The following is a 20885-nucleotide window of genomic DNA, read 5'->3' as shown; positions in this document are numbered from 1 at the left end:
ACGATAAAGAACCTTAAGGAATCCTGAAGCTTTGGTATGCCGAGACGATAGCACGCTGAAGCTCACCTGAACTCTGACAGTTCCGCATACTGGCAGGGTCCTTTTGGTAGCTTTCTCTTTGAAGCATCGATGACTGTAATCGAGCAATGTTCAATAATGCTTAGATACACATATCTCTCGCACCTCGCCTGTCCGAATCCTGCGCCGATCCCGCTCGTCACCGGCATGATAAGAACGCTTCCCGAATTCGACATCGACCAGAAGCCGAGGATGCGGTCGAGGCACGAGTATCATGTTTTCTGTCGGACATCTGGATGTTGGAAAGTCGTAAGTGTTATGAGAAAATCACATCCGTGTATGTCGTGCGTGCATCATCATTTAAATCGATCTTCAACACTCTACAAATGTCAATCGTCACTCGTCGTGAGACTCATGGCATGGGTCGCGAATCAGTCGTAAATATGTCGCCAACGATCGGAAGCGATGACCCCGGTGGCATCTGCGGCAGGCCGTGCACAAGACGTCCTGCCATTATCGGACAAGCTTCTTCCTCATCAAGTTGCAAGCTTTGGCAAAATGACGCGAGATGGATCGATAACGCGTGCGACCCTTGGTGCTTTTTTTCTAGCCAAGAACTTTTGAATGGCTGGGTTCGAGTGCACAGCGCGCTCTTCGGCTCAACGGTATGGAGCTTGCCTTTGGAGATAAGTCTTGCTCAATTGTGCCGACTCATATATAGCCATGTTGATCGCCGTGCCTGTAAGTGTTTCACTCGTAGGTTCCAATTCTTTGTTTCCCTCAAGCCCATCATGCGTGTCTCGTTCAATGCCGCCTCTGCCCTTTTGGGTATGAGCTCCTTCGTTTCTGGATCGATCTTGCACAAGCCTGTCGCTGTCGCTGAAAGAGCACTGGAATATGTCATCAAGCCGAAGATGGTCATCATCTCCATGTTCACCCCCGAGGCAGAGATCTGGTACGGAATTCCGGAATTCAACCTCTTGGCCAGAAACATCTCCCTTCCCGGTGCCTCTCCCTTGTTCCCTCACGTCCACTGCACAGAGGATGGAGATGTCTGCCAGGTCATCACCGGAGAGAGCGAGATCAATGCTGCCGTCACCATCGCCTCGTTTGTGCGTAGCCCTCGCTTCGACCTGACCACCTCTTACTTCATGGTTGCTGGTATTGCTGGCATCAACCCCGAGGTCGCTACCATTTGCTCCGTCACCTTCGCTCGTTACGCCGTCCAGGTCGCTCTTCAGCACGAATTCGACCCTCGCGACATTCCGGGAAACTTCTCGACCGGATACATTCCCCTTGGCGCTACCAGTCCTTCCGAGTACCCTCTCAACATCTACGGTACCGAGGTCTTCGAGGTTAACCAGGACCTGCAAAAGATTGCTGCAAACTTCGCCCGCAAGGCTACACTGAACGACTCTGACGCTGCAGTCGCATACCGCACTCTTTACGCCAACGATGCCATTTACGCTGCTGGTGCTTCTGCCAGCGGCCCCAGTGTTGTTGAGTGCGATGTTGCTACCTCGGATGTCTACTACTCCGGTCGTCTTCTCGGAGAGGCTTTCGACAATTTCACCACCCTAATCACCAATGGTACCGGCAACTACTGCTCCACCGCCCAGGAGGACAACGCAACTCTTGCCGCCCTCCTCCGCGCTGCCGTCGAGCAACTCGTCGACTACAGCAGAGTCATCGTCATGAGAACTGCCTCTGACTTTGACCGTCCTTTCCTCGGTGGCTCGGCCACTTACAACCTCTTCGAGTCCTCTGTCCAAGGCGCTTTCTTGCCCGCCATCAACAACCTTTACCTTGCTGGTATCCAAGTCGTCGAGGGTATCCTCGATGGCTGGAATACTACTTTTGCCCAAGGTGTCAACGCCACAAACTACGTTGGTGACATCTTTGGTACTCTTGGTGGTGAGCCTGACTTTGGTCTCGGCGCTGAGGTCAGTGGTGATATCTTCAGCAAGAGAGATGTCCTTGTCAAGAGAAACACCAAGGGAAGAAGAAACGTTCCTGTTCATGTCCCCCGTGCTTGAGCTCGTCGTCAAAAGACGGGCTGCGATGCCGTGTCAATACACATAATGTCTGCTTAATGGCAAACAATCGTAAAATATGTACATATCACATAATGTCTACGCCTGACCATGTTGGCTGGTTGCATAATTAAATAGCGTTGTAAACTTACGTCCGTTCAAAGCCTGACTCAATGTGATTATCTTTTGCTCGCTCTCATGATCTATTAGACGCAGTAGAGTCTTAAAATCACAATGTGGCCCAATCCACAGAAAGCTTCCACGCTTTTTCCACGTACACGTAAGGAGACCTCATGAGCAATCTAGAATACTTTTTATTGTTTGCTGATATCAACGCGGTACCCTTCAGCATAACAATCGCAAGTTAGAGTCCATCGTAGAGCCTTGTGCTGTCCCATGCTACACCGTCACCGTTACACATCGTGCCCCATCTTGCCGCAACCGCAGGAACTAGCGCATGCACAACAATCAGTATTAAACTTGTCTTCAGACTGGACTTCCATATCGTGAGGTCCAGCGTGGCAAGACCCATGAGCGGATATGTCAGCCATATCCTAGGCGCAAATGGAGAGCAAGGATAGCTCAGTAAAAAGAATTTCAGGCCAAAAAGAAGGAGTTTGAAGATAAAGAGCAGATTTGGATGGACGTAAACAGGGTTTGATGGAGCAGGCGGAGGCGGAAGCATAAGTCGAGAGGGATGCTTTGAAAGGGGAGGTGCACCAATATCCCGACCACGATAAGTGAGTGCGAATGTGTCTGGAGGTGATGGAGTACTGGTATTGCTACCACTCCCTGAGCCCATATCTCTACTGAAGCGACGGGGCTGTAGAGGAGGACTCCTTGAGTGTACAAGTTCGCCAGATTGGTGTCTTGCTAGTTGAGATATTCCTGGCCGTGAAGGGTTCGGGTTTGTGTATGCACGTGAAAGTTTCTTCGGAGCTGGTGAATCGACAGATGAGATGCGGGAACTCATGTTTTGTAGAGAAGGTGACTCTCCCGCTGCCCTGCCTGAGCTCATGAGAATATCGTCAATTCCTCCTCCAGCTTTGATGGCCTGCAAGATCTGTTCTGTGCTTGGTCTCTCCGCTGGAACGGGACTGAGTAGCCTCTTCAAGAACTTGTAAAGCTTTTCCGGTAGATCCACTCGAGCTCTTGTCGCATCGTCGAAGCCATGCCAGGCGGACACTTCGGCACGCAGCTTGTCGAGATCCTCGTTCTCATCGTTCAAAGCATCGGCATTCTGGTAGGGCAATCTTCCGAAGCACATGAAGTACACGATCATGCCCAAAGAAAAAATGTCGGATTTTGTGGTGAACTCTCCGTAGGCAGCACCCTGTCGTTGCAACACTTCGGGAGCACAATACGATATCGTGCCTGTAGCACCAGTAGAATTGCGTTGTTCATTCGCTGCTTGAACTTCGCCAAAGTCTGAAACATGGACTGACATTTTCTGACCATCGTTGTGGAGAAGACAGTTTGATGGCTTGAGATCACGGTGAATGTAGCCATTGGTATGTAGGTGATGCAGACCGGATGTGATGTCCCGAAAGAACGAGAAGATCTCATCGAAGGTCATGGTGCGAGTCCCAAGATCTTTCGGACGTTCTGAAACGCCTTTTGAGCGTCTTCGCATACGCTCTTTCAAGACCTCAGTAGTACTTGTAGCCTTTGACGAACCAAGGACGTAGTTGTGCAAGTCTCCCGAATTACAATATTGCTGTAGGATGAAGATGCATGGTACGCTTGGTCCAAAATTGGTGATTTGTGCATCCTCTAACCAGACATGATGGTAAGATACCAGATTTGGGTGTGTCAGTCTTTGAAGTAGCTGCACTTCGATCAAGACTTTCTCCAGCCAGCCGTGGTCATTGCCAACTGGTACACGTTTGCAAGCAAATTCTCCGAGAAAGACCTGATCCAGGTGGTGCTCAACGAGAAGCACGACTCCGCAGCCGCCACGGCCTAGTTCACGCTTCTCGATGAAGAAATGCTTGAAATAGTTGGGCAAAAAGCTATCGTCTTTGATGCCTTGGTTGGCCGTACCTGGCGGGTGTGCACCACCTGCAGACTCACTACCACTGGGAGGACCAGAGGCGCTAACATTTCTAGAATGCGCATCAGATCGTAGACCCGGAAGCTGTTTGAGCGGTGAAGCTGGTCTTGAGGTCGCTGCTGAGCTGGGTATGCTATGTGCTAGCATGCGAAAGTACTCCGGATTGACGAAAGTGCTCTGCTCCTGCGTGGGAGCCTCAGCATCTTCGGAATCATACTGGCGTGTGTTCGTGTCATCGTTCAGAGGTCGATGGCAATATGGACATTGCTGCAAGTCGAGACCTCCAATAGCGGTCTGGGGAGTATCATCATGTAATGACAACTGTCGCGACTCTGGATCGAACACGACGATCGCATTACCACGGCGTCTGTAGAATCAGCATTTCCATATCTGCCATATGACGCAACAATCAGTAGAAATCTTACAAGACAATTTCCTGAGAATCAGAAGTGTATGGTATGAGAGACATTTGACGCTGGGGTTCCGCGTCGGCCATGTTTACATGCTCGAAGTGGGGTTCAGCCACCCAAGTGCAGCTACGACAGACGGTATTTGATCAGTCAACGGCTTGGTAAAGTGGGAGCTATGGATGGGCCTCGTTTGCTGCTCGAAGGGGAATGTCAAATCTAATCAAAGAGGCAGGGACGCAAAGAAGATCCCACTGTGTCACCTGAGCAAGCAAGCAATCAGTAAGCAATGCCAAGAACACAACAACCATGTCCTCGAGATCACGAAGAATGTCAACATTGATGGGTTTGAATCGAATTATGTCAATTCTATGGGTAGCTAAAATAAAAAGGTATATGCCATGCCAACGCCTGTTCGGGGGTATCATTCAACGTTCATAATGAATTCAAAACGGGTCCTCCATCTTGACGTCCTTTGCGTCTGCGCCAGCATGAACTGCTGCAGCAGTGCCGATATTCGCAGCGTTGTTTGTGCCATTCTGCTCAGCCTTCTCCTCTCCAATGATGACCCCAAGGCCCGAGAATGCCTCGCATAGTGCGCGTGAGTGGAACTCGTGTTTGCTGTAGCCGCCTGCGAGTATAGCGACTTGTGTATCAATCTCGTTAAGCCAGTCCCACTCGTAGTGGTCTTGCACGATGTGATAATTGTTTTTAAACTGGAGTCCGCCATAGACGTCGAAGGGAGCTTCTGGGCCAGGTGCTTTGCGTGTTTTGAGACCCTTGATGACGATACCACTGCTGCCATTTGTAGCGTCTTTTGCAGCAGCGGCAGCTTGCAATTGCTTCTGTCTGTCGGCAGCCTGCTTCTTGTCAAGTCGTTTCTTGAGCGTAACACGGCTCTCTTGTGCAATGGTATCCGCGTCGCCAGAGCCCGTGGCAAGGCGGTCGATGATGTCCTGTCTTCCTTCTGCACGAGCTCTTCTTTCTTCCTCTTCTTCCCGACGAGAAGCCTCTCGTCGTAAGCGAGCCTGTTCTCTTTCGGCGGCTTGCAGGGCCGAGTAATCGTATGATTCTTGAGAGGCCAGAGCGGCGTTCGTGTTGATGGCTTTGGCGTTCTGATCGGCATAGACTGAGATCTTCTTTTCCGTCTCTTCGACGTCGACTTTGTAGATGAGGTTGAAGGTGATGTCTTCGACCTCGTTCAAGTAGTTGTTGTAATCGAGTAGTGAGTCGAAATCGTCTTCGCGGCGGTTAAAGATATTTGCTACACGCTTCCGGATGTCGATCTCGCGCTCGACGTGGATGTCCTCGAAGGTCTGCTCACGGAACTTGTGCTTTCTTAGGGTACGGTTACAGCCAGCTATCGGGCACCTGGCTGGGCCGTGGGAGAAGATGCGGTCCACACAGGACTCGCACATCTTGTGATAGCATTCTGGGTTGACCAGGAAGCGCATGGACTTGTTGAGATAGCGTGAGGACTTGCATACGGGGCAGATGTCTGAGGTCAGGCTGTCAGCAATGCCTACAGTCAAGCGGAGGCTCGACAGGTCGAGGTCGACCATGTGTGGCTCACCATCTTCGCCCGGCCGCGCCGCTGCGGACCTGGGTTGCCCGACACGAGACATTGTCGTCGTCGATGATGAGCTCACAATGGTCGCACTGTGAGGCTCAACTTGTCACTTCGACGTTGCCCATGCTTTCGGCTTGTTAGCCGGCGTTTGCCGCTCTATACTCAATTTTAGTCGCTTCGAGAAGTTATCACTTCTGATTACAAACATACTCTGGCCAAAAGTTTTCTTACCACCACTCGTCCACCGTTACACCAAACTATACTATGGCGGACTTTGATCAGCTCGAAATTCGCCGATTAGAATTGGAAGCGAACGTGGCAAAGCTACGCAAATCTTTGCAGCACTGGCGAACATGGGACGCAGAATATGAAGGCCTGAAAGAGGAACTTTCATCAGGCGTGAACGTTCAAACTGAAAAGGATTGCGTGAGTGGCTATACCGATACCTGACATATCCACTCAACTGACATCAAGCAGACACGTATTAGTGACAAATTTGGTGGAGAGCTTGTGAACGAAAAAGGTTCGATGCAGTACTCCATCAGGCTATAGCTCCCAACTCTGACCATTCTAGAAATATTTGAACTATTTGGAGTTGGCAAAGGACCAATTCGCCATCCTATAGAGGTCAGCCGACTTGTTGACAGGCGGCTTGATTATGTACAGCAAAACGTGACGACAATTTCCAACCAGGTGGAGAAGCTCGATGGTCAATTGTCTGAACTGCTAGAAGAAATGGACAAAGAAGATGGCGACTCCCAAGAACCCGGACTACCCATGACTGAGATCATCGAAGAACTGGATGAGGATGGAAACGTTATATCGAGCAAAGTCACCCAGCCAGAACAACAAACTGCACAAATAATCGAAACGCTTCGAAAGGCTGGATTGAAAGACATGGATTCCAAGTCGAAACAGGGAGACGCGGCCAAAAACTCGCTACCTGCAAGCGACGAAAAGTCCGATATCAGTCCTGCGAACAAGGTCCCGGATGCGTCAACAGTGACAGCTGGTGCTCCAAAGACTAGTAAGAAGGGAGTCAGTTTCGCAGAAGAGGTCCAGGAAAGAGAGATCCCGTCTCGTGCCGACAATGCCAATGCCAGCAAATCATCCAGAGTCAATCCTGCCTTGTTCAATGGCACATTTGCAAACGGCGACCGTGTCATTGAATTGGACGACGACGACGATATCATTGCGACTCAGGCAGTGATTCCCGAAGACGAGTCACCCGAAGACGCACAACTACGAAGGGAAATGCTACAGTACAATCTGAACGAAGTCGGTCAGGTCGTGGCCGAGTTGGACCTGGACGAAAATCTATCAGAGTTTGAGGACGATGAAGACTACTTCGATGATGATTACGATAGCGAGATGTCAGAGGAAGAAGATGAGCATGGGAGATCACTTCGCCCTGGAGTCAGCAAAAACTACAGAGATCAGATGCAGGAGTTGGAAGAACAGCTTCGCTCGAGAGTAATTGGTAATCTCGGACCCAATCTCGAAGAAGTCGATCCTGTATACGATCCCGAAGGGCTTCGCCGACTTGTGGTTCGTGGCGAGCAAGGGGCTCCGGAGGAGACTACCAAATCAGCAGTGTCTAAAGGCAAAGAGGCAGCTAAGCCGGACGCACCCGCGAGAAAAGGAGTCAGATTCTCAGAGCAACTGGATGTACAGGAAGCACCCAAGGCAACAGACACTCCTGCCATCTCCAAGCCACGCTTTGCGCCGATTGCGGACATCGTCGAGCGTGCAGCTTCAAAGGTCGAAGCTCCTTCACAACCAATCAAACCAGCCAAAGTATCCCGCTTCAAGCAAAATAGAGCCGCCGCTCCCGAGGCCGACGAGCAAGAACGTGAGCAGAAGCCAGCCGCCGGCTCTGTCATGTCGGATACCATTATGGAGAAACCGTTGGCATCTTCCGGCAATGCACGGGCTCCAGAGGAGGCAGACGAGCTTGATCCGGACTTACAACAGCGTCAATTGGCTTCAGAGTACTATCGTCTGCGCAATAACGTGATCCGCCAACAAGGTGGTTTCAAGGAAACGGAAGAGGAGAAGGACGATCCTTTGATGGAGCAGTTCCCCGATGGCAAGCTGAAGAAGGTGAGCAGGTTCAAGGCTGCGAGGATGAAGTTTTAGATGGCTAGACAAGATTATGGCTATGTTTCATTTACACGCCTTCAAGATAGAACATGACGGAGTGCATGGAAGGTCCAGTCTGTCCGCGAGGATGGCAAATGTGGAGGCAGAGAGCTGATTCTGTCTTTCCGCTTCACGACCGTTCCTAGAACAAAGCCAGGGCTCTCTGATTCGGCGACCTATTCTCCATGGATGCCGTATCTAGTTTCGTCCTCTACATGGCATAATGTGTCAGTGTGGAAATGCAGAGTAATTTGTGAGATTTTGACATGACATGAAAGATAGAATACATGGTGATCTTTATGCAAGACCAGTACACCACAATCTTCCTCTTGTGGCAATACATGAATTGGAAGAGTGAAGATAAGACAGACGCCTCCCAGTCGGTGCGGGTCGTGTATGGGTAAGAACAAGGACAGCCCCAGGTGTAACAAACAATGCTTTTCGCTCCAAACGCCGGAAGGTACCAGTATACAACGAGAGGTTTCTTATTAAGCGGCGATGGCCTTGGGGGCGCCCTCGATACCTTGCGGAGGAGGAGGGGGCACGTCGAGTCTGGTGTTCTCTGCCATCATACGCTGGAAACCGATACCGACGCCTTCGATGACGGCGAGCAGGATGGCACAACCGATGGCACCGTTGCGCATGGCCTTGTAACCACCACGAACGGCGAGAGAACCACCGGTGAAGAAACCGGCGATAATGGCGTTCCAGGGGTCTTCCTTCTTGCTGTGAGAGAAGGTGGTCAGTATGGAGGGACAGATCAAGCGTGGGGACTTGTTGCGCACCGAATGCCCTTGACTGCGCAGTCAAAGGTGCTGAACATGCCGCCCCAGACACCAAAGTTACCACCCAGAACGGGGGCACGCGCCTTGATGGCGGTCAGAGCACCTATCCTTCTCTCGCCATAGGGACTGTTTCTGAAACCCTTGATACCGTGCCAGAGCGAACCACCGATTGCGCCCATGCAGAAAGCGCCTCCGAAATCGTTCAAGGCCCTGTTGAAGAAGTGCGGTTAGCGCGTGATGGCGATCAGAGGCGAATGAGGTGGACATACACCCAAGGGCAAGGGTCTCTGCTGTGATCCATGGCGACTGTGAGTTGTGTGTCGGAGTACTTTTGCGAGGGAGCTTTGTATAACGAGCGACTTCTCGATTGCCCTCGACTTGCAACTTTTCGACGATGATGGAATCGAACCTCTGCCGCACAGACCACCCGGAGGTGGTTTTGCTTGGCCGAAATTTATTTGTTCTACTTGTGCCCAGGTACGCTTTGTACATGGTCTCGATTGAAATCAGTCGCAGTCATGTCTGTCGCCCCTGTGCTGTCGACTCCGGATACACATGTCTTCGAGGATCCCACTCCGGCCATCGACCCTTCCTTGGTGCGAAACTTCTCGGACGAACAATTATATCTCACCTACGAGATCAAGAGGACGGTCGACGAAATCCGCCATGGCAAATACAAAAGAATAGCTCTCCAATTTCCGGACCACATGTTGACCCATGCCCCGAGAGTCTTTGAAGCTTTGCAGAAAGAGCTTGCTTTGCAGGACAAGAAGCAGCACGTGGCTGAGAACTTGGACGCTCTTTCACTCGACGCCGATCAAAAGAGACTATGCATTCTGGGTGACACTTCGTACGGCGCTTGCTGTGTTGACGAAGTCGCTGCTGAGCATGTCCTTGCCGATGTCGTAGTCCACTATGGCCGTACCTGTCTGTCTCCAACTCAAAGGTTGCCCGTCATCTACGTCTTCACCTTCCGCCCGCTCCATCTGGACGCCGTAGTCGCTAGCTTTCAGAAAACTTACCCGGACAAGAATCACAAAGTAATCCTAATGGCAGATATTCCCTATTCAGAACACGTTCAACCTCTGCAATCTGCTCTCCAGGAAGCCGGCTACAACAACCTGTTTCCCACATCGCTACTTCACAATCCCTCATCTCTGTTGCCTAATCGTACTGTGCCTGCTGGAGTGGACGCGGACGCCAACGTTCTTCGCGAATACTCCCTGTTCCACATTTCAGAACCACCAACCTCTCTTCTTCTTAACCTCACCTCGCGGGTTTCCTCCATCGACATCTACCCAACTGTTTCCGAGGGCTCAGAAGCACCACAAACCATGTCGGCCTCTACTGCTCAGATCCTTCGACGCCGTTACGCCCTTGTAACAAATCTCAGCACTGCCTCCGTCTTCGGTATTCTGATCAATACTCTTTCCGTCAAGAACTACATGGAAGCCCTTGCTCACGTGCAAGACCTCATTACCCGTGCCGGCAAGAAGTACTACACTTTCGTTGTCGGCAAGGTCAATGCTGCCAAGGTCGCAAACTTCTCGGAAGTCGACGGATGGGTCATCATTGGCTGCTGGGAAAGCAGTTTGATCGAAAGCAAGGACTTCTGGAAGCCCATTATCACACCCTTCGAGTTGGAGCTGGCTCTCACCGACGAACGCCATCGTATTTGGACTGGAGAATGGAACAGTGACTTCCAATCTCTGCTCGGCAAGAAGACTGTTGTCAGGGGCGAAGGCACTTATGACGACGATACCGAGGAGCAGGATGCCGACGGCGTTAGCGCTGACTCAGATTCGGAGTCTGAAGCTCCAGTCTTTGATCTTCGCACTGGACGCTACGTTTCTCAGAGTCGCCCGATGGCACGACCTTCTGCTTCAGCATCGAAGAAGACTGCTGCTACCAGTCTCATCAAGCGTGCCAATGGTGATCTCGCTCAAATCGGTGGCGAGGTTTCTCCTGCTGCAGAGTTCTTGCGCAATAAGCGCACATGGCAGGGTCTGGGCACCGATTACGAGATTGCCTATGACTATGACGAGGATGGCAAGATCAAGGGTGCTGCCATGGAAGAGGGCCGTGGTGGTGTAGCAAGAGGCTACGTTGTTGGTGACTCGGAGCGCTCATGAAGCAAGCATAACCTTGATAATGACATCGAAGAAGATCCACCACTACCACTTACATCAGAGATCAAGACTTGGAGGTAAGCATATATCCTTCTTTCCACGTGCTCGAAGTGTGCTGGTTTCAAGGATGAACACCTGATAGGGACAGCTTATGCACAATGTGCAGATGCTGAGAGCTCAGGCAGAGTATTTTAGTAGATGCCTCTCTTGTCTGACAATAACAACCAGCGCACACTCGCAACATGGAAAATCCTGCTGTTCTACCGACGAATAAATGACTGACATTTTTTGTTGTCAGAACAACCCTGCTCAGAATAAACATGTTCTGTTTGCGCACATACATATTCGTCAACGACAATCACTGGCTAGTACCATACAGCTTGACGGATGTAGTGGCCATCAATGGTATACCTACGTCGCGCGCAGGCTAAAAAGGCGTTTTGGTAGATGGTGATTCTGGAAAGGGCTTAATCTGGCGTGCGATCAGGAGTTGAGGTATCGCACTTTCGAATGATGGCCAGCTACGACTATGGAACAGACTGAACACGGAGTTCAACTTCATTCTTCTCGACACTGTCGGCTCGCTGGACAGTCGCCCCTCGGTGTGTGTAGTCGGCCCCTTGTATACCCAGTTTGAACAAGATTCGGTCAACCAACAATCAGTCATCTTGGCTACTAGAGTAACAAACGCGTACGAGTACTATAATGTACAAGCTGCAAGACTAGACAGCACTCTGAGTGTACATTCACACCACATAGACGATGATCGTTTCACAATTGTATGATTGTTGGAAATTGGTAATCTAGATTTATTATTATTCAAGAAAAGTCTGATCTATCATTTTCCAAAAAAGAAAAAGAAAAGAGAAACAGACTAATCAGAAGATATCTCCTCATACAAAAGATATCGTCTTCCCAGAAGATGTATTATACAACCACAAGACAGCGAACAAAACAAAAGCACCTATCGCAATCTACATGATCATCAGAACGGTGGCAATGGCAGAAACAGCAAATGCCAATGAAGGCATAGTGCTCTTGAAACCACTGTTGCTGAAGCCGAGCACTTCGCCCTTGGCGAGCTTGTACGGGGGCTCGTAGGTGGTGTTTGTGGTCGAGTTGACCGTGCCGTCCCAGCAGTAGCGCTGGAAACATTGGGTGCAGACGTCGGGGACGGTGGTGCCGGTGCGTTCGAGGGAGCGGCTGAGGATGGCACAGCCGACGCAGGTGGGCCATTGGGAGTCGAGGGTTCCATTGCCGAGGGTGGCGACGTTGTAGCCGTTTTCGATGATGTAGTTGCGCTCCGTGTCGTTGTAGGACAGGTCGTAGGTGCTGACGTTGCTGTGGTAGACGTAGGGAGCGTTGGGGAGGTAGACGATGAGAGGGGTCATGTTGGTTGTGTTGCTGGCGTCACAACCGAAGAAGGTAGGGCGGTTGTTCAAGCCAAGGTTGACAAAGGTTTGCTGATCGGGAACAGCAGGGAAAGAGGTGCCGTTGGAGATGGGAAGGAAGGTACGTTGGTAGGTGGCCACCAGTGCAGTGCCGTTGGGCCAGTTGGCACCACCATTGTCAGCAGTGGTGTCGGCAGACGAGTCAATGGCGAAAATAACATCGACGTGTCTCTCGGGCTGGATGAGAGGGTGAAGAGGGATATTTTGCAGATCCTCACCACCATCGACAAGAGTGAGCTGGTCAGTGTCGGCGACACGGCTGGTCGCGTTGTTGACACCGAAGAAGGGGTTGGGATAGTTTGCGATGTCGTCGTTGTCCTGACCAATGTCGGCCAAGACAGCGGTGATGGCCTCGGCGATCAGACCGGTGGAACCGTTGACCTGCAAGAAGGCCTGGTTGAAGAGAGAGCTGGATGTGCCCATGATGTAACCGGCATTGTCGAAGCCACGGACACACTGCATGTCGCCGTCGACAACGACACCGTCAGAGAAGTTTGAGCCAAGGTAGCGAATAGGGGCAAAAGCATAGGTAGTAGGATCGAAAGTACCAAGCTCCCAGGGATTCATCTCGTAGACAGTAGCGTTACCATCAATGACGAGCTGGCCTCTAGCACGGCCGTCAGAGACAAAGATGGGCATGGGTGTGTTACCGGCGATGAAGTTGTCCGAGTCAGCGATAGATGAGAAGGTGTAAGCAGGCCCTCCATCGCTAGCATTGACCAACTGGTAGGAAAGAGCGCGTCCCCAGTAGTCAGTGATGGTGGTCTCGTAGCCAGCATCGTTTTTGTCCTGGACAGTGTCGTAGATATCCTTGAGATAACCGGCAGTGTTCAAGATTGAGAGACCGCTGCTCTCAGGCCCCTCGAGAATGGATCTACCGAACTGCCATGTGCCTCCGTTGTCAGGGGTATCTTGAGCGAGGATGTTCTCGACCGAAGTGAAGTTGTTGACAAACAGACTTCCTACCAACCACGAACCCCCTGAAAGACCGGCGAGGTAGGTAGAAGCCTGCAAGAGACCGCCAAGCTGACCAGTAGCAGTAGAGTTTGAAGTGCGATTGTCGAAGGCAGCGACGGCACCAGCGTAGTTCATGAGAGCACGGTAACCACCGCCCGACCCAGCAATAGCAATGTTGGGGAGAGCGCTAACATTGTTTGCTACACTATCGATGTAAGCGTTTGTGTCGAGTCCAGTGATGTTCATGCGACCAAGCAAGTTTCTCATGGCCGAGACGGTATTGTTCCTTCGCACGTAGAGCCATTCTGTTTCGTTTGGCGAAACGGTGGTTGCTTGGCGGATGGTAGGGCGGTTGGAAGGGCAGTCGACGTGTGTCGGGACGTAGCCATTAGGAGCGTCAGGAGCTGCGCGCTTCAGGACGGCAAGAGGAATAGCGAGAGCCTCTGCAGCAGCCTGCTCAACAGAGGGGTTACGGATAGCGACTATGTTGGCCGAGGCCTCAGGGAGAAGGGCGGCCACCGACACCAGGCCGGTCAATGCTGTTTGGGCCTTCATCCTGTTTTACTGGGATAGGAATACAGAATGCGATTAATGTGATAGTCGACCATCTGCCTGCGGAACTGGGCAAACAAAAGGATATATCAAGCCTGCCGGCTCCCGCGGGAACGTTACCAATAGAGTGTGACGTACTCTAAACTTATTTCAGTTCCATGCAGGACCCAACACACCTTGGCAAATTCGCTTTCCCATCCCACCGTCACATTTGCATACGCTCGAATACGCTCTCTTGGCTACGCACTGCTCATTCCTGCTATATTACATCGTGTCGCGCCTTGCTCCACACCAATCTGCTGCCAAGCGCGCAATAACAAAGTGAACATGAAGCGCAGCTGGCAACTGTCGATTCTTCAGCCATGCTCAAGATATCTTCTCCAAGCACAAGAGCAGTTGCCCAAGTCGATCTTCCGTGGGCTTGGTTGCCGCGGAGGAACCTTGCAGATCACTCAGCCTGTCGGCTAGGCGACAGTGTAATCCAGCTGTCCGGAGGCTGTTCCAAGTACTAGAGTAGCCGCGTGGCTAAGCAGGGCTATGGTACCTCTGTTCCTCAGCTTCCGGCTGCTCTATCCGCATTGTTGGTCGCATCGTCATGCCGGGCGATGCGCACCACAACATCCACATCGAATCTGACAACCTTAACATCGCCAAAAAAAAACCTACTCATGTAACCTGCTGAGCCTTGCCCTCTCGGATCCTCCAGGCAGCGACCGGCAACACATTCCTCGGCCGAACCAGGCTGTGCTTACGATCGAAGCAAGGGCGTGGGCTCAAAACAAGGGCGTGCGCTCATAGAAAACCGCCGCTTATTGGCCGGCCTCAACGGGCCAGCGATCGTTCTCATCGTCGTATTTTCTTCCTATACGCATACGAATTCGGCATCCTCCTCTAGATTCTTACATGATGGAAGGCTGGTTGTATGTGGTCATGTGGGTCTTCTGTTGCTTCCGCGGGGAGCAGATGCAATTACATGTGCGAGATTCAGAACGTGTATAGGTTGTCAGCTATGGCTTGGCAAGAGTCACTGACGTTCACGGTAGGCATTGCGGTCAGATGACCCTGTGATCCTAATTTGATGCGCTGATACTGATAGCCATACTGAACATGCAATGGTAAGAAAATGATTATTCGAGAATAGTGACTACAACAACGTGAATCCTGGATCCTCTTGCCCATGACACCAACCACTAAACCTAGACCCAAAACATGCTCGACTGGAGAAACTCCCCTTCAGAATTGCCCCGATAGAAAGCAATACACAAAAATCATAATATAAAGTCATCCTCGTATCTACCTCTATGCACCCGCAGCCATGTTCACAGAACGGCGCCGGGGCAACTGCATCTCCTCCACTTCACTCTCGTCATTGAACCCTTCCCAGGACAATCCACCGTCGCTCTCATCATCAAGTCCTGCAACGTCAAAAGGGTGTTGTTGCACTTGCTTGGCCTCTCTAGCTCTCTGAGTCAGTTCATTGACATCGATGCCCAGGCTCTGGAGTGTGCTTTCGACATTCTCATCCGCAACTTCTTGCTGTTGTTGCTCTCTATCAACGTCTGCAGATGCTTTTTGTCCTTCCAGGACGTCGTACAAAGCGTAGATTTGATCGCTGCGGCGTTCGACCTCGGCGATAAGAGTATCAATTCTTTGCTTCACGCCCAGACGCTTGCGACGACCAAGGGCGGGATCGTGCTTGTTGTACATTGTCTCGTAAGCCCTGAGCTGAATCTTCAGATGCGTGACTTCGTCTTCAAGCTGTTTGAGAACGGTGGCGAGAGCCACGGGAGGAGGTTGAGATGGGCGAACAGTCGCATTTGTGTCATCAATATCGCGCTCGGAAACGGGTGTTGGTCGTGGTATGGAAACCTCCTTCTCCTCTGAGTCATTGCTTGGGCAAGCAGTACAGTTCACGCCGTCATGTGAAACATCACCATTGTCGTCCATCAATGTGGCTTCGGCACCAGGGCCGGTATGGAGAGTGATATCAGGAAGGATGAACGCAGAGGTCATCTCTTCCGTGCTCTTGCTGCGACTTCTTCGGCGTGACGAGGTGCCCATGAACGATGCCTCGATGGACTCTCTCGGCTCAGAGTATGAGATCGCATCTGACATGTGAGGCGATTGGATGCGGACGTTCTTGAGTAAGCCAGTGTTTTCGTCAATCTGAGATCTGATGGTGAAACGCCCAGTGTCATTGGTAGTGACGTCTTTGAGGGAAGACTTGCGAGGCGCTGTGACAATGTTGGTTGAAGTTGCGCTATCTTGCACTTGAGGCGCAGACACAGCACGCGCGGTCTTCGAAGCACGACGTTCCTCCTCGAGAGTCCTTCGCAACTTAGCCAGCTCTTTGGGATCGAGGAAACTCAGATATGTGATGTCTTTCGAGTCTTCTTCAGTCTCATCTCTAATGGGTCTCGAGAAATCTAGATTGGTCGTGGAATCGATGTCGCTCAACTCGACGGTTCGCTGAGGCCTTGAAGTAGTCTGACGAGTGTTGGACCTGGAACGAGAGCGAGAGCGGGTATTGCCAGACGCAGATGCGATCCGAGCTTTCTTAATCTCATCCTCGATGCTGTCCAGAATGTTGTGCTTGGTATGCTGACCCAGTCTTCCGCTTGGTCGGCGGCTGCCCACAAGCTGCTGATGCTCAAGGGTCGTGCGTGACTTGACTGACTTCGAGTTTCCGTCTTGATCGATTGCGGACTGAGTGGTTAGGTCGTGTTGCATGTCGCGAACAGCGACCTCTCGACGCTGAATCTTGGCCTTGAGATCCGATTCACGCGAGCTCCACTGCTGGGTTTCGTCGTTGAATTGAGCTTTGATCTGAGCTAGCCTGGTTCGTAGACGACTGTTCTCTGCTTGTAGCGCTTCGACATCGGCTTCAAGGTGCTCATTGGAATCGCGTAAACGGAGGTTCTCGTTTCGGATTTCCTCAGAGTTGTAGTAGGCAACGCCGAGTTGAGTGACCAAGTTGTCACGTTCTTGAGTCAAACGCTTGACGGCAATATCATTCACAGACAGCTTACGTCTACCACGATCGAGGCGGTCCTGCAGAGTCTTGACGGTAGACTGAAGGGTGGCTCTTTCGAGGCGCCATTTCTCCTTTGCACTACTGTCGTCGTCCTCTCCCAAGGCACTATCAGGACGTCGTAACTTTTGCTCAATGTCAAGACGTGATTTGAGCTGACCAACTTCAGTCTCGTATTCTTCCAGTCTCTTTTGAGCTTCACTCTTTTCCAATTCGAGGTTTGCGACCTTGTCCTTCAAGAGTTGGAGAGAAGCGAAGATGGCCTTTTCTTCGTCAGGGACAGCGATGGAGTTGATGTTCGCGTGAGTGACGGTGCTTGTGATGGTGGGGTTGTTGTAAGAGGCAGAGGTGAAGCGCGAGCGGGATTTCTGGGAGCGTGAGAAAACTGGAGTTCCATCCTTGCGCATGCCCGAGACCAGCTCGGTGATGTTCGGGAGGTCGGGTAGCATGAACGAGGCTTGAGTTTGGGAGCCGGTCCAGGTAGCGGTGGGGTTGTGGAGGGGACGCTGAGGAGTCAAGGTGGATTGCAAGCCTTGGTCGTGGGAGTAGGAAGTGGGCAGGTTGGCCGAGGTAAAGCGCGTGTTTCGCGGCTGGGTGGTGTTCGTAATGGGACGGTCTTCGCCGACAAAGGACGAGTCGCTCTCGCGGTGGACTTTGTGGTGCATGTCAGACAAGGAGCGGCGCTGAGAGGCATTGGCTCTCTTGTCGGTCGAGTGGGCGCGTCGCAACGAGGCCTCCTTTCTCAGATTGTCGGTCTTCTTGGGAGTGGGACGCGCGCTTCTGGGAGGGGTGCTGTGCAGATCGTAGAGGCTGTCACTAGGCAGTGCTATGTCGGACATGTCGAAGCTCTTGGGGCTGCCTTTCTTGCCGCGTCCTGCTTCGATGGACCTGTTGGCGTCGGGCGAGGGCGATGGAGAGGGCGATCTCTCGGTGAAGTCTGGGAAGCTGTCACGCACAAAGGATGAGTCGATGTGCACTTCAGGCTGCGGCGGCTGGTAGTAGGCGAAACGCTGCGCGCTGGATCGGAGGTTGGGCAGTTGCAGTGACTGCGTCGCCGTGTCGAATTGTTGGGTCGACTCGAACTCTGGCTGGAAGCTCGACATGGTAGACGTGTTCCCTGCCGACTGGCGAGACGAAGGCATGCTGGACTATCCAATGCTGGAGGAAAGATGCTTGAAACTTGACACGAACTTGCACACTGACCACCTTCGCGTCAACATCAAAACACTGCGAGTAAACATGCTGCACGCCAAGACATCAACATCTGTCCAATCATATCTCGACGTCCACACTCGCGCTACAATGGTCATTGGTCTGTCCTTCGAAGGCTTCATTGCACCACATTACCTATGTGCAACTGATATCACGGGTCCGGTATAAGCTTGGACAAGGTCATCACACTGGTCTGTCCAGGAAATGCAGATATAGTTTACGAGAATAACCCAATTTTGTTTCCCGCGAAAAAACATAATGCTCTATGTATCGTCATGAAATTTGAAGGACCTTCGCTGGTGCAATTCGCTGAAACCCAGATGTGTGACAATCATAAGATATACTTGAACCAGACCTTGTCCAAATAATGCTGCAACCCAAATCCCCAGAGACTGCAATGTGATGCGTAACCGTCTATTGCAAAAGATGGTCCTGCAAAGAGTTAGTGAATGTATGCCAGCCTCATCATCGATATGACTTACGCGCCAATGCTTCTGGTTGTTTCCTCTCTTGTCGTTGCCCCATTGGTAATTGGCTCGCGCTCTCTCTTCGCGCTTCTTCTCTCTCTTCTCGGCAGTGCGGACTTCCTTCTTCTTGTCCTCGCTGACACCGACCATACCAAGGCCGCCCTCTGCACGAGTGACGATCTCACGCCCGCGGCCATTTCTGCTGTTTCTGACCTCTTCTTCGCCGTCCGAATCGTGGCGCCCTTCGATAGCTCGTTGCTCGGCTCTCTCCTCGGGGGTCGGGTAGTTGCGGAGGTTCTGTCTGTAGTACTTGGCGAGCGAACGGTGACCGGCAGTACGTCCCGAAGGCAAGTGCAGCTCGTAGTCGTCGTGGTAGACAGCATGAGGAGTCGAGTGGGCGTGAGAATGATAACCGTCTGTGTTTCGGTGGGGACGGGGGTCGTTGTGAGAATGGTGTCTGTGGCGGTCGAGCGTCTTGTAACGGTGTGAATGGTCGTCGATGGGCACCGATGTGATCTCATCGGTCGGCACCGAAGACAAGGATCCATCGCTCTCCCATCCCTCATCATCCTCGTCGGCCATGTTTGCATCTCCGTCACCGTCTTCGGTCTCGATGGTGACCTTTGTGGCACGAGCGGCACCAAGCTTGACGCCTCCCTCTTGTCTGTCGTCGGCACCATCAGTGCTCTCATCGTCCTCACCATCTGAGTAGGTGCTTCTGAAATCGTAGTACTCTCCGATCTCGAGCATCTCGTCCTCGGTGCTGTAGGGGATCATGCAGTGACCTCTGTCGCGCATGTGTGTTTGGATGCCGGAGGCTGTGTGCTTCAGCTGACCACAATACAAGCACTGGTGATCGTCGTGGATCTTCTCGTGGAGATAGCTCAAAAGACCCTCCATGTCGACTAGGAATTCTTTTTCAGGAATGAACATGCCGTGCTGCTTGGACATGTGCTTGATGTTCTCGTCGACGTCTTCGCAGATGGTGTTACAGAACAAGCACTGGTTGAGTAGGACTTCGACCATGTCTTCGTCGGGAGTGGCGTTGGAAGCGCTTGTGGACTCGTTGTCTCCGTCGGCAATGTTGGCCTGTTGGACGCCGTCGGTGATCTGGCCAAGGTCGGTGTCGCGCTCCTCAGGGCGGTCGGTGGCTACAGACGCGACCGAGGCAGTCTCGACGTTGGAAGCAGTTTCGAGAGTCTCTCCCAGAGAAAAGGTCGAGCTCATGACCGAGGCAGCATCGTCGTGATCTCTCATGTGCAGGCGAGCGATTTGTTGTCTATGTTTCAGACTTCCGAGATGGTTTGCGTAGGCGTTCTCACTGAAATACGTCTTTTGGCAGGCGGAGCAGCTCTTCTCGAACGAGGCGCGAGCGGCCGTGGCAGCAGCTGAGGCCTTGTTGGCGAGGACCTTTTCGGCAAAGACTTCCGATGTGAGCGGAGGAAGAGATGCAACTCTTCTCTTGAGGTTGTAACGGCTAGGCAAGAGGGTCAGTTATGAGTTGTGCTTTTTGGTCGGACAGACTCACTGCCAGTCACTTTGCATGTGAGTGCGCTGCAGGTCGCTGGAGCGGAAGGCGACCTGGCACGTGTTGCAGGTAAAAGGGTGGGTAGGACCCGATGCCATACTAGCCATGTTGAGCGAGTTTGTCAGGGTGGTATATGCTGTGTGTGAGTTGAACGTCTGGTGGCGCGCAATGGTGAAAGGGCGAGAAAGCAGCCTGATAAGAAATGTCTGGAGGGGCGGAATTTCTTAGTCGCAAACCATTTCGTCAGTCAAAACGCCGCAATCCCCGTCCCTGACATCGCCCCAAATGCATGCCAAGCCCACTTCTTCACCTGACATATTCACACATCGGTACAACTTCCCACCGTTCGCGAGTCTTCTAGCCTTGGGCATCGGTAGTCTTCTATTGTTATTGCGCCATTTCCGGCCACTGCTAAGACACGCAGATTCTGTTCCCCGAGTCAGATCAGCAAGCCTTCGTCTTTCTGATGTGTTGTCCCACGTCGGAGCCTGGTCCGCATCGCGTCTCTTTGCCTCGACTCTCACGTGTTCATACAACACCTTCGACATCT

General features: G+C 51.9%; 9 protein-coding genes across 9 annotated transcripts; 3 read left to right on the top strand and 6 right to left on the bottom strand.

The window, feature by feature from the left end:
• Positions 1 to 751: 751 nt before the first annotated feature.
• AUEXF2481DRAFT_36873 (uncharacterized protein) lies at positions 752 to 2246 on the top strand. The gene has a single exon (XM_013491393.1). The coding sequence runs from the start codon at positions 810 to 812 to the stop codon at positions 2052 to 2054; it is 1245 nt and encodes a 414-aa protein (XP_013346847.1). The 5' UTR covers positions 752 to 809; the 3' UTR covers positions 2055 to 2246.
• A 169-nt stretch (positions 2247 to 2415) lies between these two features.
• AUEXF2481DRAFT_26742 (uncharacterized protein) lies at positions 2416 to 4600 on the bottom strand (the record flags this gene model as incomplete). Its single annotated transcript, XM_013491284.1, has 2 exons — positions 2416 to 4471; positions 4530 to 4600. The coding sequence occupies 2 exons, from the start codon at positions 4598 to 4600 to the stop codon at positions 2416 to 2418; spliced, it is 2127 nt and encodes a 708-aa protein (XP_013346738.1).
• Positions 4601 to 4885: 285 nt separating this feature from the next.
• On the bottom strand, positions 4886 to 6215 carry AUEXF2481DRAFT_36869 (uncharacterized protein). The gene is made up of 2 exons (XM_013491392.1): positions 6085 to 6215; positions 4886 to 6009 (listed from the first exon to the last, which is right to left on the bottom strand). The coding sequence occupies exons 1-2, from the start codon at positions 6134 to 6136 to the stop codon at positions 4958 to 4960; spliced, it is 1104 nt and encodes a 367-aa protein (XP_013346846.1). The 5' UTR covers positions 6137 to 6215; the 3' UTR covers positions 4886 to 4957.
• A 130-nt stretch (positions 6216 to 6345) lies between these two features.
• Positions 6346 to 8220, top strand: AUEXF2481DRAFT_26740 (uncharacterized protein; the record flags this gene model as incomplete). Its single annotated transcript, XM_013491283.1, has 3 exons — positions 6346 to 6507; positions 6559 to 6604; positions 6656 to 8220. 3 exons carry the CDS (start codon positions 6346 to 6348, stop codon positions 8218 to 8220), a joined length of 1773 nt encoding a protein of 590 aa, XP_013346737.1.
• Positions 8221 to 8711: 491 nt separating this feature from the next.
• Positions 8712 to 9309, bottom strand: AUEXF2481DRAFT_86332 (uncharacterized protein; the record flags this gene model as incomplete). Its single annotated transcript, XM_013491532.1, has 3 exons — positions 8712 to 8949; positions 9009 to 9218; positions 9278 to 9309. 3 exons carry the CDS (start codon positions 9307 to 9309, stop codon positions 8712 to 8714), a joined length of 480 nt encoding a protein of 159 aa, XP_013346986.1.
• Positions 9310 to 9329: 20 nt separating this feature from the next.
• AUEXF2481DRAFT_481159 (uncharacterized protein) lies at positions 9330 to 11388 on the top strand. Its single transcript, XM_013491605.1, has 2 exons — positions 9330 to 11214; positions 11286 to 11388. Exon 1 carries the CDS (start codon positions 9527 to 9529, stop codon positions 11138 to 11140), a length of 1614 nt encoding a protein of 537 aa, XP_013347059.1. The 5' UTR covers positions 9330 to 9526; the 3' UTR covers positions 11141 to 11214; positions 11286 to 11388.
• Positions 11389 to 12111: 723 nt separating this feature from the next.
• AUEXF2481DRAFT_2307 (uncharacterized protein) lies at positions 12112 to 14100 on the bottom strand (the record flags this gene model as incomplete). The annotated part of the gene is made up of 1 exon (XM_013491188.1): positions 12112 to 14100. One exon carries the CDS (start codon positions 14098 to 14100, stop codon positions 12112 to 12114), a length of 1989 nt encoding a protein of 662 aa, XP_013346642.1.
• Positions 14101 to 15172: 1072 nt separating this feature from the next.
• AUEXF2481DRAFT_36865 (uncharacterized protein) lies at positions 15173 to 18322 on the bottom strand. Its single transcript, XM_013491391.1, has one exon. The coding sequence runs from the start codon at positions 18268 to 18270 to the stop codon at positions 15397 to 15399; it is 2874 nt and encodes a 957-aa protein (XP_013346845.1). The 5' UTR covers positions 18271 to 18322; the 3' UTR covers positions 15173 to 15396.
• A 160-nt stretch (positions 18323 to 18482) lies between these two features.
• Positions 18483 to 20537, bottom strand: AUEXF2481DRAFT_36864 (uncharacterized protein). Its single transcript, XM_013491390.1, has 3 exons — positions 20336 to 20537; positions 18823 to 20284; positions 18483 to 18772 (listed from the first exon to the last, which is right to left on the bottom strand). Exons 1-3 carry the CDS (start codon positions 20440 to 20442, stop codon positions 18755 to 18757), a joined length of 1587 nt encoding a protein of 528 aa, XP_013346844.1. The 5' UTR covers positions 20443 to 20537; the 3' UTR covers positions 18483 to 18754.
• Between the last annotated feature and the right edge of the window lie 348 nt (positions 20538 to 20885).

The sequence above is a fragment of the Aureobasidium subglaciale genome, assembly GCF_000721755.1.
Source record: "Aureobasidium subglaciale EXF-2481 unplaced genomic scaffold scaffold_3, whole genome shotgun sequence".
NCBI lineage: Eukaryota > Fungi > Ascomycota > Dothideomycetes > Dothideales > Saccotheciaceae > Aureobasidium > Aureobasidium subglaciale.
Note: the sequence above shows the minus strand (reverse complement) of the source record. Positions and strands in the feature narration are given on the sequence as shown.

What these genes read in the sequence shown, in the direction of transcription:
- AUEXF2481DRAFT_36873 (XM_013491393.1), top strand. Translation starts at nt 810, where the DNA reads ATGCGTGTCTCGTTCAATGCCGCCTCTGCCCTTTTGGGTATGAGCTCC.
- AUEXF2481DRAFT_36869 (XM_013491392.1), bottom strand. Translation starts at nt 6,136, where the DNA reads ATGTCTCGTGTCGGGCAACCCAGGTCCGCAGCGGCGCGGCCGGGCGAA. An exon ending in GGCGCGGCCGGGCGAAGATG is followed by an intron (nt 6,010 to 6,084) that starts GTGAGCCACACA and finishes GCCTGACCTCAG; the next exon opens with ACATCTGCCCCGTATGCAAG.
- AUEXF2481DRAFT_481159 (XM_013491605.1), top strand. Translation starts at nt 9,527, where the DNA reads ATGTCTGTCGCCCCTGTGCTGTCGACTCCGGATACACATGTCTTCGAG.
- AUEXF2481DRAFT_36865 (XM_013491391.1), bottom strand. Translation starts at nt 18,270, where the DNA reads ATGCCTTCGTCTCGCCAGTCGGCAGGGAACACGTCTACCATGTCGAGC.
- AUEXF2481DRAFT_36864 (XM_013491390.1), bottom strand. Translation starts at nt 20,442, where the DNA reads ATGGCTAGTATGGCATCGGGTCCTACCCACCCTTTTACCTGCAACACG. An exon ending in CACATGCAAAGTGACTGGCA is followed by an intron (nt 20,285 to 20,335) that starts GTGAGTCTGTCC and finishes CCTCTTGCCTAG; the next exon opens with CCGTTACAACCTCAAGAGAA.